Raw genomic sequence first — 15632 nt, 5'->3', positions numbered from 1 at the left:
CACTGGATTTACTGCTTTCAAAATGCATACTGATATAATTACTTGAAATTGACATGTCTCGCAACGTGAGTGGTACTACTTGATTCCCTATTTCCGGTTTAATAGTCCCTATTCATAGAGTTATGTCCCCGTATTATATTCATTCATATTGTATTATGAATTGCGTCTGGGTAGTCCGAGAAGAAAATGTCACACAGAATTCAGTTTTGTTTCTAAAATTTTATTTGACATTTTATACACGTTGAAAGTGTTGAGAAAGCCTCCTAGTCTTCAAACTGTGGATAATCTTTCTGTCAATATCCAAAATGGCAGGCATATTAATGATTCGCAGTTACTGCGAATCAAAAACGTTAGATTTTAATTTTTGATTAGCAACGGACAAAATATGTATCGCAAATGGCGCTGCGATACTGGTTATCGGCAGCCCTGCTTAACATGATCCAGTAGTTCAGGACTCACAATCGATTGGAATTGCATCAGTACAGAATGTTGGAGATGTAAAATAAATGAGTAGTAAAAGAAGACAAATTATTGATACTATTAGTTAGTGAAGTTAACAGTGGCTTGGTGGGCCATACAGCATGTTATCTGTACACATTGTGTATATAGGACAAGGAGTAGAGAAACCTGCCTAACCTGCACACACACTCCTACACACACACTCCTACACACACACTCCTGCACACACACTCCTGCACACAATGACCCTGTTTATGTCCCAGACTAATCTAGTTGTTTATAATTTTATTATTTGTGTAGAATTATGTTTAAATGACTTACAAGGGTGTTATTCTCCGTTATTTCAGGGTATTCGGAGCTATTGTATTCGGAGCTATGGCCTTGGGACAAGCAAGTAGTTTTGCTCCTGATGCGTCCAAGGCCCAGTTAGCAGCCTCACATATCTTCTATCTTATCGATAAAGAACCAAAGATTAATTCTGAAAGTGAAGATGGACAGAAACCATCCAAGGTTTGTATTCTGAATATGCTATACTCGTTCAGGTATATTTTAAATACTCGCCCGGCAGGTGCATTTTGAATATGCTGTACTTACCCAGGTGTATTCTCAATACTCTTCCAGGTATATTCTGAATAAGCTACACTCTCTCCCAGTTGTATATTCTATGGACATACAATCTGACAGATTCTATGGACATGCGATCTGACACATTCTATGTCTATGAACATGTGGTTATTTCACTATCAATGGACATGCAATCTGGCACGATCTATGGACATGCAATCTGACACGATCTATGGACGTGGGTCGATTCACTTCAGTGTTAAAACTATGGTTATTACTTATAACATGTTAAAGTTGTCATTCGTGGATCTTGTTCTATTCGTGTGAGAAACAGGTAACACAAACCAATAACAGACGGTTTGATGGGATCAATTTTGACTAAGTCAAAATGAAGCATTTGATATATTCAGATATTTTGATATACAATAATAATTAGAATACAATATTGAAAAAATATTGTTTTATCCAATGTTAGTATTTTACTGACGAAACGTTAGATAAAACGATTGTCTTCTGATATTGTATTCTATTAATTATTGTATATAACATTTTCATGTGGACATATAATGTCATAGCCCCTGCGGGACAAAATTGCTGCTCCTATTTGATGAAACTTAAAGTGTATGTTTATATCCAAAAGCTCTCGGTTCCTTTCAATATTTGTGCATATTGACCCATAACTTCCTGGATAATGGCCCCTGATTGTACAAAAAATCGCATTTTATTTTAACATGTTTTCTGTCCATCTTTTACAAATGTGTGTGTATCTTGCCTGGCATCTGGTGGTTAAATGGTTGTTTGTTTTACAGATTACAAGTCAAGTTGAGTTTAACGAAGTACGATTCCGATATCCAACCCGTCCAGATGTTGAAGTTTTAAAAGGTTTAAACATCATTGTTAATCCTGGAGAAACCTTGGCTCTCGTTGGTTCCAGTGGTTGTGGGAAATCAACAACTGTTCAATTATTAGAAAGATTTTACGACCCAGAGTCAGGTGTTGTGGTATGTTATATTTTAACATTTCTGTTCAGTTTCGTTTTTCACTTCAATCTATAGCTAGACGGTCAATTTTGGGTGTATTTTGTTAACCAATGATTATCAATGCTTTTATTCTTTGAAATGGTGATTTTACGACAGTGTAAATTGACACGTATGTAAGATCTCCAGTCAATCAGTTTCACTGAAATGAGCCAATCAACTGCTAAATATAACTGAAATGAGCCCATCAACTGCTAAATATAACAGAAATAACCTTATCAGCTGGTAAATATAACAGAAATAACTCATATCAGCTCATAAATAATTTTATTATTATTATTACATATTTATAGTGTGCCCTTTCATATAACATGTTCAGGGGCACTTTACAAAGTGACAATATAATCATAAATAAACAACAAGATTATGGACATGTTAACGATTGTATACAGAAATAACTCATATCAATTGGTAAATACAACTGAAATAACCCTATCAACTGGTAACTGAGAAATATATAGACGATATGTGTAACAGAATGCTGTTAGTGTAGAAAGAATGGATGATAGAAATTCAACCATTAAAGCCATTTCCACCAGGGATATTTAAATTAGATTTTTCACAAATTTTTGAGATCAACCAAAACAACCAAAGTAGAGTGAACAACCAAACAACCAAAGTGGGGTGAACAACCAAAACAACCAAAGTGGAGTAAACAACCAAAGTGGAGTGAACAACCCAAACAATCAAAGTGAAGTGAACAATCAAAACAACCAAAATGGAGAAACTAACCAAAACAAAAAAAAGGTAGAGGAAACTACTGAAAACAGGACGAAATGTTTTTGTATTATGACAATTAGAATGGTTCTTTTCTGACTAGAATTCATGTGGAATGATTTTTTTGTTTCTTTCAGAAAATTGATAAATATAATATAGCTGATCTCAATATCCAGTGGTTACGAGGACAGATGGGCATCGTATCCCAGGAGCCTGTTCTGTTTGATCGTAGTATTGCCGAGAATATCGCGTACGGAGACAATAGTCGTGTTGTTCCCATGGATGAGATTATATCTGCCGCTAGAAAAGCCAACATACACACGTTTATTGCCGAGTTACCAGAAGTAAGTTATATCCCTTGTACAGATGGCCCCGTGTCAAATACTCATTAAATTATTGGTAAAAAATAACCTACATATTCTGGCTAATAGATTTTACAACTGTTCAATTTGAATCCTAAAAACACAGATCATTCATCAACCTCTACAGATGATATATAGCCAATTGGTCATGTATATAGCTGTAAAAAAAGCCAATTGGTCATGTATGTAGCTGTGATATATAGCCAATTGGTCATGTATGTAGCTGTGATATATAGCCAATTGGTCATGTATGTAGCTGTGATATATAGCCAATCGATCATGTATGTAGCTGTGATATATAGCCAATCGATCATGTATATAGTTAATAGGTCATGTATATAGCTGTGATATATAGTTAATATTTCATGTCTATAGCTGTGATATATAGCCAATCGGTCATGTGTGTAGCTGTGATATATATAGCCAATCGCTCATTTAATGCCCTGTGAAGATGTTAATAAAAGTTTTGGGTTTATTTTTCTGTTTCTAGGGTTATGATACGAAAGTTGGTGAAAAGGGGGGACAACTCAGTGGTGGACAGAAACAGAGAGTAGCCATAGCTCGTGCTCTGGTCAGAAATCCTAAAATACTTCTGCTGGATGAAGCTACATCGGCCCTCGATACAGAAAGTGAAAAGGTGGGTTGAGTTAGTTTGATGCTAAAATAAAAAACGAAAAATGCAAAAAATTGGTGGAAAAGCTTATTTAAAGTAGCTAAGTCTCTAACTCAGTATCATCTAAAATCTTCAACATTGATAACGCAAATTATTTGTGAATTTAAATAAACATTGATGCTGTGATCTTACCGGAAAAAGATGGGCTTCTGATATCCAATATTTAAGACAAAATAAACATTTTGCCATTGGTACACAAATCGTGTACCATAATGCGTTTCAGCCCCAGTTCTAGCAAAGACTCGAGGAACGAGGCTAGACATATTGCACCAAACCAAACGGCGTATGTAGACTGGAATAACCAGGCCCTAGAAATTTGCATTCGATTGAGACTGCGGGCTTATTTCGCGGAACATAACTGATTTGAAATTAGAGTAAAAACGGAAACCATTGAATGTAAATCAGTTTATATACATTCATATTACAGTATTATATGAGTTGCGACCCACTTGTGTCAATTTCTAGGTCCCAAATGTAAGCGATTTAGCTCCTTTAAGATTGTGAGTCATAAATGATCAATATTCCTTATAATGCATCAAAGTTCTTGATTTTGAAGTTTTTTAAAATTTAATTTGAAAATATCAATGAAACTCTTGGGAACTCCACTTAGTGCACTGTTTCAAATATTTATGACTTAATCCCCTGATTGTTTCAGGGATTTTGTGTATTAGCTGTTGGTAATAATAATATATGATTAAATGTGATTTATCAAGCTGAGATATAAACGTTTGTACCAGTAGTGTAAATATTGGTTTACAAAGAGATTTACTTGTGAACAATATGTTGCTCTAATTAGGTCAATGCTTGGGCTTTTCCTTAATTATTTATTTGGTAATAGTGATAAATCCTGTTTCAACCATTTTTGCTATTAAGTTATATTCTTACAAAAATGGTTGATATTGCAAAAGTAGAACATGGTGTGCAGCATTTTTGTAATAAAACTTTTTTAAATTAAAATTTCAATAATGAAAAACTGTTGTCACTTTCATAAAAATGATGTTGCTGATGACAACACGAATGATGTTGCTGATGACAACACGAATGATGAATACATCAATGATGATTCTGACAAAAATCGTGGTGACACAAATGATCATTAGTGCTAATGAAAATAATTTTTTGCAAAAAATGTTGCTACAAGCCATCTTGATTGATTGAGATTAGTTTATTTAGAATATGACAGACATTTATTTGATATGGTTTTATCTATGTTGTAGGTTGTACAGGAAGCTTTAGATGCTGCACGGGAAGGACGAACAAGTATAGTAATCGCTCATCGTCTATCAACAATACAAAACGCTAACAAGATTGTAGTTATACGACATGGAGAAGTAACGGAACAGGGAACACATTCAGAACTCATGTCAAAACAGGGTTTTTATTATAAGTTAAACATGGCTCAACATAAACGTGGGAATTAAACATATTTATAATTGGCCTTTAAAAAGACGAAACATGGATAATTTTTTACTTTTTTTTGTGCGTGGAATGGATAGAACAGCCATCATGTTTTTATACGCCCACATTGAAATGTGGTCGTATATTGTCGTCACCCCCGTCCGTCCGTCCGTTCGCTAAAGGCTAAAGTTAATATCCGATTGACTTTAAATTTATACACAGTGTTAAGGTCATGAGACGAAGAAGCCTATTGATTTTCAGCGATTTCCGATAGTTACTGCCAGAGTTATGGCCCTTGATCACTTCAAAAAATATTGTGGACGCTGAAAGAGGCTAAAATTAATATCCGATTGACTTTAAATTTATACACAGTGTTTAATGTCATGTGACGAAGAAGCCTATTGATTTTTAGCGATTTCCGATAATTACTGCCAGAGTTATGGCCCTTTATCCCTTTGAAAAATCTTGTGGACGCTCTAGAGGCTAAAGTTAATATCAGATTGACTTTAAATTTATACACAGTGTTTAATGTCATGAGACGAAGGAGCCTATTGACTTCAGATTGATACACAGAGTTTAAGGTCTTGAGACGAACAAGTATATTGATTTTCAATGAATTTTTATGACTTGAACAACTAAATCTATGATGTTAAAAGTTTTCTATACTAAACATTAGCATGGGGCAGAACTTTATAAAAACCAAACAAATTCAAATGGTTTTCTGTTAATTTCTTAATTAGTTGTTACTCTTTATCAGATTTTAGTGTATTATAAATGTTTAATTACCGAAAAAAGTAAAAATATGCGACAACTCTTGTTGACTCCCCGGACGATTTAGCTGCTGTGGGCGTATGTTTTGTTGCCTGGCAACCTATCTTTGTATGATATTAAACTGGATGTTTGAACTAGTTCCATACACATATGTTTCACTCAGATATATTTAGATGACGTTTTCATTCTCGCAAACCAGTGGACAGATTTTGTGCGGAAGCTTAAATAATGGGCAAACTACTTTTCACAAAATACCATTGTCATCACATCATTTGCGAAAATATTTGTGATGATATTATTTTTTATTTTTATTTTTAATTGTATGTTTTTTTACAAGAATCTATTAATTAATTGTATGTTTTGTTACTAGAGCCTATTAAAGGGAATGAAATCTTATTCACCTTTTTCCTGAAACTGACAAAGGCTTTTGGTGAACTAATTCTTATATATATATTTGTAAACACTACAATCGTGGTTTGTCATGCTGTGTATGTATATATAACAAGATGTTGTGACAAGGTCTCTTATGTTTAACTAACCAGTGATTTTTGTGCTTATAAATCTTTAGCATCTGGTACATGTAAATGTTGACTACCCCAGTTAACCCTATAGACCCTGGTAATGTAAATGTTGACTACCCCCAGTTAACCCTATAGACCCTGGTAATGTAAATGTTGATTACCCCCAGTTAACCCTTTAGATCCCCTGGTAATATAAATATAGACTACCCCAGTTAACCCTTTAGACCCTGGTAATGTAAATATAGACTACCCCCAGTTAACCCTTTAGATCCCCTGGTAATATAAATATAGACTACCACAGTTAACCCTATAGACCCTGATACATGTAAATATAGACTACCCCCAGTTAACCCTTAAGTACCTCGTACATGTAAATGTTGACTACCCCAGTTAACCCTTTAGATCCCCTGGTTCCTTGAAGAACCAGAGAGATGTGAATAGCTCTGCTCTTCATATTTACTAGTAGCTATTCGTGATTCAGACAGTCTAAAGCAAGAGCACTTAGTTTAGGTGGTTTTAGACAGTCAAAAGAGCACTTAGTTTGAGCGGTTTCAGACAGTCTAAAGAGCACTTCGTTTGGGTGGTTTCAGACAGTCTAAAGAGCACTTAGTTTGAGCGGTGTCAGACAGTCTAAAGAGTGCTTAGTTTGGGTGGTTTCAGACAGTCTAAAGAGCAGACAATCTAAAGAGTGCTTAGTTTTTGTGGTTACAGACAGTCTAAGTATTAAAGGGTTAATGCACTCAATGATTATACATAAAACTACTGTTCTGTTTATGTGTTCCCCATATTTGGTGTTTAAATTATTCTCAGATACCAGCAGCTTGTATAAACACAATGTTTCATATCCTCATTGCATTAGTATAATTTTATTTGTTCTGGGAACAATCACAGGGTTGCACTGGGGTATTTGTCAAAATTAAACCAGTTTACACAGTTTCTTACAAATCAATGTATTTTGGAAACTTTATCTGTTAAATTAGATTTATTTGGTTGTATTCATTTAAACATGCATTATGCAAGAGCTAAATCTGATTATTGCAAGTCTTAATTTAGGCTTCAGATGTTATAGAAATTATAAATTAGATCTTTATTTAAACAACAAGACCAAAATCAACTCTGTAGACCCACGGATGGCTCGGCTACAGCTCGGATTTAAATAGGATTTCACTAATTGATTAAATCAGATAAGGGGTAACCTGATGAAAATACATCAAGATCGAGGATAAATGGTAGAGTGTACTTAGCGAGGCCGCTGTAAAGCGTTTCCGTATGCCATTGAAAACTTTACTTGATAATCGAGATATGTAGGTGGAGTTAACGCCTGTCAATCAAACGTTCGGCGACGGTGAAGACACATTTCGCTACCATTTCTAGGCAAATATTACAACGATGATAACTATGTTCAGAATAAAGTAATTTGACTGAATGTTTCAATATATTCTTCTTTCATCATCTACTTTTGAACTGTTATAGCAAGAATGACCAACTCTCTATAAATATCTCCCATAATGTATCTTTAATTGGGTGACCATAGTGCCCAGTAGACTGATCACCATAGTGACCAGTAGACTGATCACCATAGTGACCAGTAAGCTGACTCCCAGTAATAAAAGCGTTGTCTAATATAATCAGGATATCAGTTATCCACAGTTGGTTTTACATGTACAGTGCAAAATTTTGTGATATTTGACTACAAAGCATTTATTGTTTTATATTGTAGATTGAGTAAATATAAGGATATACAATCATGTGTTAGTCCCAAAATAACCTATGTCTTACAATATCCTAATAATGTGGAACATTTATTTTTAAACCCTATTTACTCTGTATTTATTTGTTTAGAAAAATGACAATTTGTCAACGATTTTTAAGATAGTTAAGGATATGTTCAGGATATATTATTATTATTTTCATCAGTATCAGGAAAGAGAATTAGTTTTACAGGAGAGTTCACATATCCAAAGTGGTTGTATTTAATATAACTGTATTTCTCTTCAGATATTCTTGCCTTTTTATGTTTTGTTAATAATGTTTTTTATGTTTATCACTTGATAAGTTAATGTTTAGTTTTGATAATATAAATTTATTATAACTTGATGTGATTATACCTTATACTGATTGACGTAGGTGATAGTACCAATATATTAGTTGTGTTCATTGAACCAGATAGTAAGACATACTGTCAAAGTCCAAGCAAACCTTTTTATTTAAAAAAAAAATTATACAAACTCCACTTGTGTGATATGAAATTGTTCCGTATACCAAGCACACTAACCACATTGATAATGATATAGTGATAAAAGAAGCATAATATTGCAGGTAAACTTGTGTTAAATGTCATCAATTCGTCTTCATTAGCCCAGTCAGTGCAGAACAGTAGGATGTTAAACCCCATTTCATTTCATTTGTTATAGGTCTTCAACATTTAAATTACAATTGTGTTAATTTTGAATGTTGAAGTTGTTACTCCTATGTGATAATGTTACTGGACCGTCTGACATGTCATATTATCTGACTGTCTCTAGTAAAACATTTATTTGTTGGAATATTTATTTGTATCTATTGATCATAAGGTCTGTCATTGAATCAAGTGGCAGGGTTTCGATTCCCATCTACAACCTCCCAATGTCAAAGACCACACTACATACAAGCGAATTATTGAAATAAATCCCAAAATGACCTAGTTTGTGTGTCTCTCTCTCTACTTTACACCATATATGATTCTGGAGGGTCTGAATATTAATTAAGATCACTACCAGTTGTTATAATTTAGACAATTTATTACATATCTTGTTTTGTACCGGTAATCAAAAAATTATATATTTTTTCTTATTAAGAAAGATGTTTATTTGTTTTTTGTCAATTATTGGCAGATATTAAAATAAAGTTTATATAATCTACTCTCATAGATTATGTCTAATTAAAAACCGGGGCCTTAGTCAGAAATAGTTTGGGGGGGCGTGGGGCGAATGGTTAGCACGTGCGCGCTGTATCATAAGGTCTGTCATATTGAGTCAACTGGCTGGGTTTCGATTCTCAGGTTTTATGTGACAAGAGGTAGGGTCGCCTGTCCAATTTCGTGGGTCTTCTCCGGGTCCCCCGGTTTCCTCCCACTGTTAAAGACCCCTACATGCATGCAAATTGTTAAAATAAAATTGAACCATGTGTTAGCGACGTGGGTTGTTTTATGAATGACTGGACGCTTTGATGTGGAATACGTCAAGTTACATGATATTTAAATATGTTGACTTATATAAACCCAATTCCGCTTGTTTATTCACAAATCGGTTCCACTTTCTATCTAAACCCACAGAAAAGGGCGCTAATCTCATCTACGACGATGTAATTTTCACAATTGTGCGACCTAGACCACTCCCTCACCACCACCACCCCGGGGTTGTTGGATGAAATACTCACCCTAATTCATGCACAGGTTGACTGTCGTACATAATAATGGAAAAAGAAAGCAGAGAAATACCTGCCGCATTCAGTCGATCACAAGAAGCGGATGAAAGTAAGCCAACAGCAAGGAGTGGTCGATGGTGCATATACGTACATTAAAGTAGCTAAGTCTCTAACTCAATATCATCCAAAGTCTTCGACATTGAAAACACAAATTATTTGTCAATTTAAATCAACATTGATGTTTTGATCTTACCGGGAAAAGATGGGCTTCCGATATCCAATATTTAAGACAAAATAAGCATTTTAACGTATTAAGCCGAACATAACTGATTTGAAATTAGAGCAAAAACGGAAACGATTGAATGTAAATCGGTTTATATACATTCATATTACATTATTTTATGCATTGCGACCCATTTGTGTCATTTTCTAAGTCCCAAATATTAGCGATTTAGCTCCTTTAAGCACGACTGGTTTCTATTAGGATCTGGTTGGAACAAGGGAAGGGAAGCAGGAAAACAGGGCACAATATTAGGACAATGGGAATATGATGACGCGGGCATTTCCAGGAGTATTTGAGGTTACGCGAATTTCAAGGGTATTTTTGCAGAATGGAGGATACTATTTCAAAAGAAATGTCACTTTTTCAAAAGGGAGGGCACTTCTTGAAAAGGTAGGGCACTTTTTCAAAAGGGAGGGCACAAAGTCACCCCTATACCCTTTCTACATTTGATGATTTTCGTCTAGAATATCATGCCTTTAAACCCCATTTCATTTCTACATTTGAACTTTTTCGTCTAGAATATCGTGTCTTTAAAGAAAGGATATGAGTACCAACCAAAAACTAATTGATAAATGTTGAGATTTGTCCGAGGAGTCATGGCGGCTCCCTGTTGGACGAGTAATAAGTTCATTGTTAAAATACCAAGTTTCCCCCCTGACTAATACTAATAAATCATTAATACATTAATATGATAAAATGACGGATGGATGTAACCAGGGGCAACACATATCGATTACATTACTCTACTTGCTTCTATATGAACACTGAAAAGGGAATTCCCCCAGGTGTGTTTTTCAGACATAATAAAGTCCCTTATTGTTATAATGAACAATTAATATTAGGAACAATATTAGGTTATTTTTTTAACATATTCCAGAGACATGATTTGACGTAATATTAGAATTCTTTGGGTACCTGTTTTTTTCTTTTGTCCCCCCACTCCCACCCCCACCCCATACATTTTTTAAGTGAACGGTCTATTTAAGTTATTTTACTAGCCTACAAACCGGAAACCCACCACCATCACAATCTTAGCTTGGTCGGCGGGGAGACATTCCTCACGGGGTCAATCACTTTGAATTGCACATAGAATTTTTGGACCAAACCCAACTCTAACCCTAGCACGCGGTGACTGTCAGTGTCGCTAAAAATAAACCATCATCTCGTTTATGAACGCGAGATTTCGTCCATTCACCATGGCCGGTGTTGTGAGTAATGTACGTCTCTCGCGCTGAGCATATTTGTTTTTTTCTTCTCCATTCATCCAACTAACTAGCTACGAGAACGTAACTAAAAACGCTGAGATATACTGTTGTGCTTGTTTTTAGCTACGATTGGATGCCTTTAGTTCCAAGTGGCAAACTCAATTTCATTATTAATGTATGTACCGTTTTAAAAATAAGTTAATTTTATACTATTAGTACTTATTACACATACGCAGTCCAATCTACTGAAACAACATTCATTTATCAGCAAATATTGACAATAAAGTAAATCAAGCGTTGTTTTTATCAAAATTAATTCGGACGTTCATAATTACGCCGTATTACTACTGCGCAACTCTGATCAGATGGGTACTTTGATTGGCTATTGCACATGAGGCCCCGCCTTTATGTGTTACAGACGTAAATTTTAAATGTCGGAAAAAGCAATCTACTGTCGCTTCGATTTAAAAAGAGGGGATTTGTATCCGTTTCAGGTAGGGTTATATGCTTAATTGTAGTTGGGTGTGGCAGAAATATTATAAATAACAATAGCTAATCGTTTTTTTTGATTAAAAATATTGTCAATTTTGTTTACAAATGCCGGGTGCGAATCGCTCCCGCATGTGCTACATTGAAGGTAATGACATCATTTCTTATCTCGAAACACGGAGGGTTGAGAGATTAAGGTTTGTTATCTACCAACTAACGTGAAACAAATAAAGGTAGAAAGCCTCACTGTACTCTAACCCTTACATGTATACAGCTAAATGAGTAGAACTATATTGTCTTAAATGTTCTGGTTATCCACAAACCCCACGTCAAACTTGACGTTGTCTACTACACTATGGACCCTCGCTGTTCCAATTCTTGAACAGCCCACACTAACAATATAACACTGTGTAACAATGACTACACGCGATGCGGACAAAATATATGGCCACAACACGGCCCTGTCAAACAGGCCACAACACGGTCCTATCAGACAGGCTACAATACACCATTGATTTACCCATTATTAGCAGGAGTATGATTTGTCCTAATATTGACTAATTAAATTGCCGTCAATCCAATTCAATAGTTGCCTGAATCAAAGTAATATTTTGTGGGGATGTATCTGGGTATTAATCCATCTTACAGGGTTATCACACCCTGCATGGTGCTCTCTCGGACTAGTTTTTAATATATATATTGACTTTGGTTGGGAAAAGGTTGATAAATTGACATTTTAATAAGTCGGGAAATAAATCATATGTGGTGAATATCTGAGTCGCAATATTCCATAGACAAAATAAATAGCATTTTTATTCATTTACTCCCATACTGGGGCTGATAACCCTCCCTTTCGCTGCCCCTTTGTGTGAGCTTTCGTGAATCAGTTGCTAGTGTTATAGATTGATGAATCAGTTGCTAGTGTTATAGATTGATGAATCAGTTGCTAGTGTTATAGATTGATGAATCAGTTGCTAGTGTTATAGATTGATAATGAAGATTACAATGTTCAAGCCTTGGTGTTTATCACACGTTTATCACAATTTACTCCCAAACTGTAAAAACAGACAGTTATATATATTCTCTCAGTTATTTCTTATATCAAGTTTGTGTGACGTAAAACACCGAGGATTCTTTTAAGGTACATGTTGTTAGCGCACCAGATTTTATGGAATATTTATGCAAGAAAGACGCAATGCGACAGACGCTCCGATGGTTATGATATTAAATCAGTTAGATCAGCGGTGCCATATAATCGGTTAACTTTACAAGCGGTTGCCATGAAGGATACGCCATCATTTTGCAAGAGATTGACAGGGGACGAGCAAATAAAAGTGATTTTTTGTACAATCAGGGGCCATAATTCATGAAGTTAAGGTCCAATAGATGCCAATTTCGACAGGAACCATGATCTTTGGGAGATAAAGCTATATTTGAAGTTTCGTCAAAACTGGATAAAAATTGTGACCTGTAAAGTGTCCAGAAACAAATTGTGGACGGACAGGGACGACGACAATGACAATCGAGACTTGGTTTATTATCGTAGCAATGGTATTTGATAATCGAAACTATTTAGGCTAAATCTTAGTCATAACTTCAAACACTTATAACTTTTCTCAGAATAATGTAATTTGACTTAAATTTTCAATATATTCATTTTCGTATTTTTATATGTTTTTAAACTATAGGAAGCAGACCAGTATCTAAATATTACATAGACTGACGTATCTTTAAATGTTTTACATATATTGTCTTAGACTCGTCAGTCAATACCTATAGGATAAGCTATTCTATCGATAAATGAAACGGGAATATAACGTCCTACTAATTCTATCAATAATAAACAGGAATTTAACGCCCGCTTTCCTGAAAACATTGTGAACACGATAGAGGCTAGAGTTTTTAACGCACCATTTTCATATTTGGTGGGAAAAATTGTGGTCGTGAGAGGGCGAACCCGTCCGGAATTATCCCCCCCTCCTCCTTTGCCGAAAACATGGCTACAGGTTTTGACGGATTTATTTTTCAGAAGACGAACAAGAAGTAGATATTGCACCATTACTTTAAAACGTGTCCGTGGCTAATTTAAGCTGTTTTCTATCAGTTGGTCGAACTATTTGTTAAAGGCTCTTTGATTAATACATCTTGGTGGCTAATTTAAGCTGTTTTCTATCAGTTGGTCGAACTATTTGTTAAAGGTTCTTTGATTAATACATCTTGGTGTAAAACGGTTAAAATTGGCATCAATCACTGAACATCTAATCCTGATAAATATTATGTCGACATTTCGTTCCGGTAAATTTTACGATTGTTTTCTCCACTACACCGTGGCCAGCAAATTAAACGGGGCAAGAACTACAGCTATTTTCAATCAAATTAGACGAGACTCTGATTGAATTGTATTAATGTAGGAGTTTGAACACGTGACGTAGATTACATCTGCCAGTAACACTGCTAAGGGATGCGCTCGTGTCTAGTTGATTGATGGATAAATTTTGAAAATCATGGATGTATTGAGACTCTTGTCAAAGGGAGTGTTGTGTGTCGAAGGGGTGGGGGTGTCGAGTATGGGGCGCCGTTTGTAAAATAATTATTTAATTTTTTTTATAGCAAAAAACATTAGATTTAACTCCGAATATATATATTTAGATAAATATTAGAACAAAAATGGCATATATGTAAATATCAAAAAATATTGTAGCTAAAAGTCGAGTTTTTGGTCTATATTTAGATAAATATTAGAACAAAAAAGGCATATATGTAAATATCAAAAAATATTGTAGCTAAAAGTCGAGTTTTTGGTCTATGGAAAACTTTAAATGTTATATCTTGATTTCACATCGCTTAGTTAAATATATAGCTATATGTGCTGTTTTTCGTAGGTATAAATGCTAAATACTAAATCCCTGAAAAATCTAAAGTTAAATATTTAGCTAAATATATAAACAATTAGATAAATATATAAACATTTAGCTAAATATATAAACATTTAGCTAAATACTATTCAAAAAAAGTAGGGGATATTTGATTTTTAAGTGTTATTAAAGTCACCTAATGAAACTGACGAAGAAACAAATGACAAAATGAAATGAAGTTCACATTCATCGATTTATTCCAAATGATCGTTAGACTAAGTAAGGCACAGACTGACCATTATAAGGGTAAAATGATACCCGGGGTCAAACAGCAAAGTTACCACAGCATCACAACCAAGTCAGTAACGGGTAAATCCTCCTCTGTTTGCCAAACAAGCATTGATCCGACGTGGCATACTCCTAATGAGACGTCTAAGGTCATTTTGGTCCAGATTGTCCCATTCCTGTTGCAACGCAGCAGCAAGTTCTTGGACATTGGCAGGACGTTGTTGACGGGACTCAGTGCTGGCCAAGGTAATGTGGTGATGTTCTGTTGTTGGAGGTAACCTGTAACGATCCTGGCCCTGTGACATCTTGCGTTGTCATCCTGGAAGATGAAACGGCGGCCATGACGTCGTGCGAACGGCACAACATGGACTGCCAAGATGTTGTCCCGGTAGTACTGGCCTGTAACACGCCCTGCAACAACATGTAAAGCCGTTCTTCCAGCAACAGTGATGCCTCCCCACACCATAACAGAACCACCCCCAAATCGATCATGTCTGATGACGTTAACGTCTTGGAAGCGCTCGTTTCGACGACGCCACACCCTCCTACGTCTGTCCAAAAAATCAACAGTGAACCTTGACTCATCTGAAAACATCACATTGCTC

At 35.3% G+C, this 15632-nt stretch overlaps 1 protein-coding gene across 3 annotated transcripts in view; it reads left to right on the top strand.

Annotated features, from left to right (window-relative positions):
* Positions 1-9402, top strand: part of LOC126832345 (ATP-dependent translocase ABCB1) — a 52390-nt gene extending 42988 nt beyond the window's left edge. For all 3 annotated transcript variants that reach the window (XM_056103209.1, XM_050563096.2, XM_050563098.2), the window contains 5 exons: positions 807-969; positions 1833-2024; positions 2915-3121; positions 3630-3776; positions 5030-9402. In XM_056103209.1, coding sequence (XP_055959184.1) covers positions 807-969; positions 1833-2024; positions 2915-3121; positions 3630-3776; positions 5030-5233 — 913 coding nt within the window. In that variant the 3' untranslated portion in view covers positions 5234-9402. The remainder of the gene's footprint in view (positions 1-806; positions 970-1832; positions 2025-2914; positions 3122-3629; positions 3777-5029) is intronic.
* Positions 9403-15632: the final 6230 nt, after the last annotated feature.

The sequence above is a fragment of the Patella vulgata genome, chromosome 9 (genome assembly GCF_932274485.2).
Source record: "Patella vulgata chromosome 9, xgPatVulg1.2, whole genome shotgun sequence".
NCBI classification, from domain to species: domain Eukaryota; kingdom Metazoa; phylum Mollusca; class Gastropoda; family Patellidae; genus Patella; species Patella vulgata.
The sequence above is the reverse complement of the archived record's forward strand: the minus strand, read 5'-3'. Positions and strand labels throughout refer to the sequence as shown.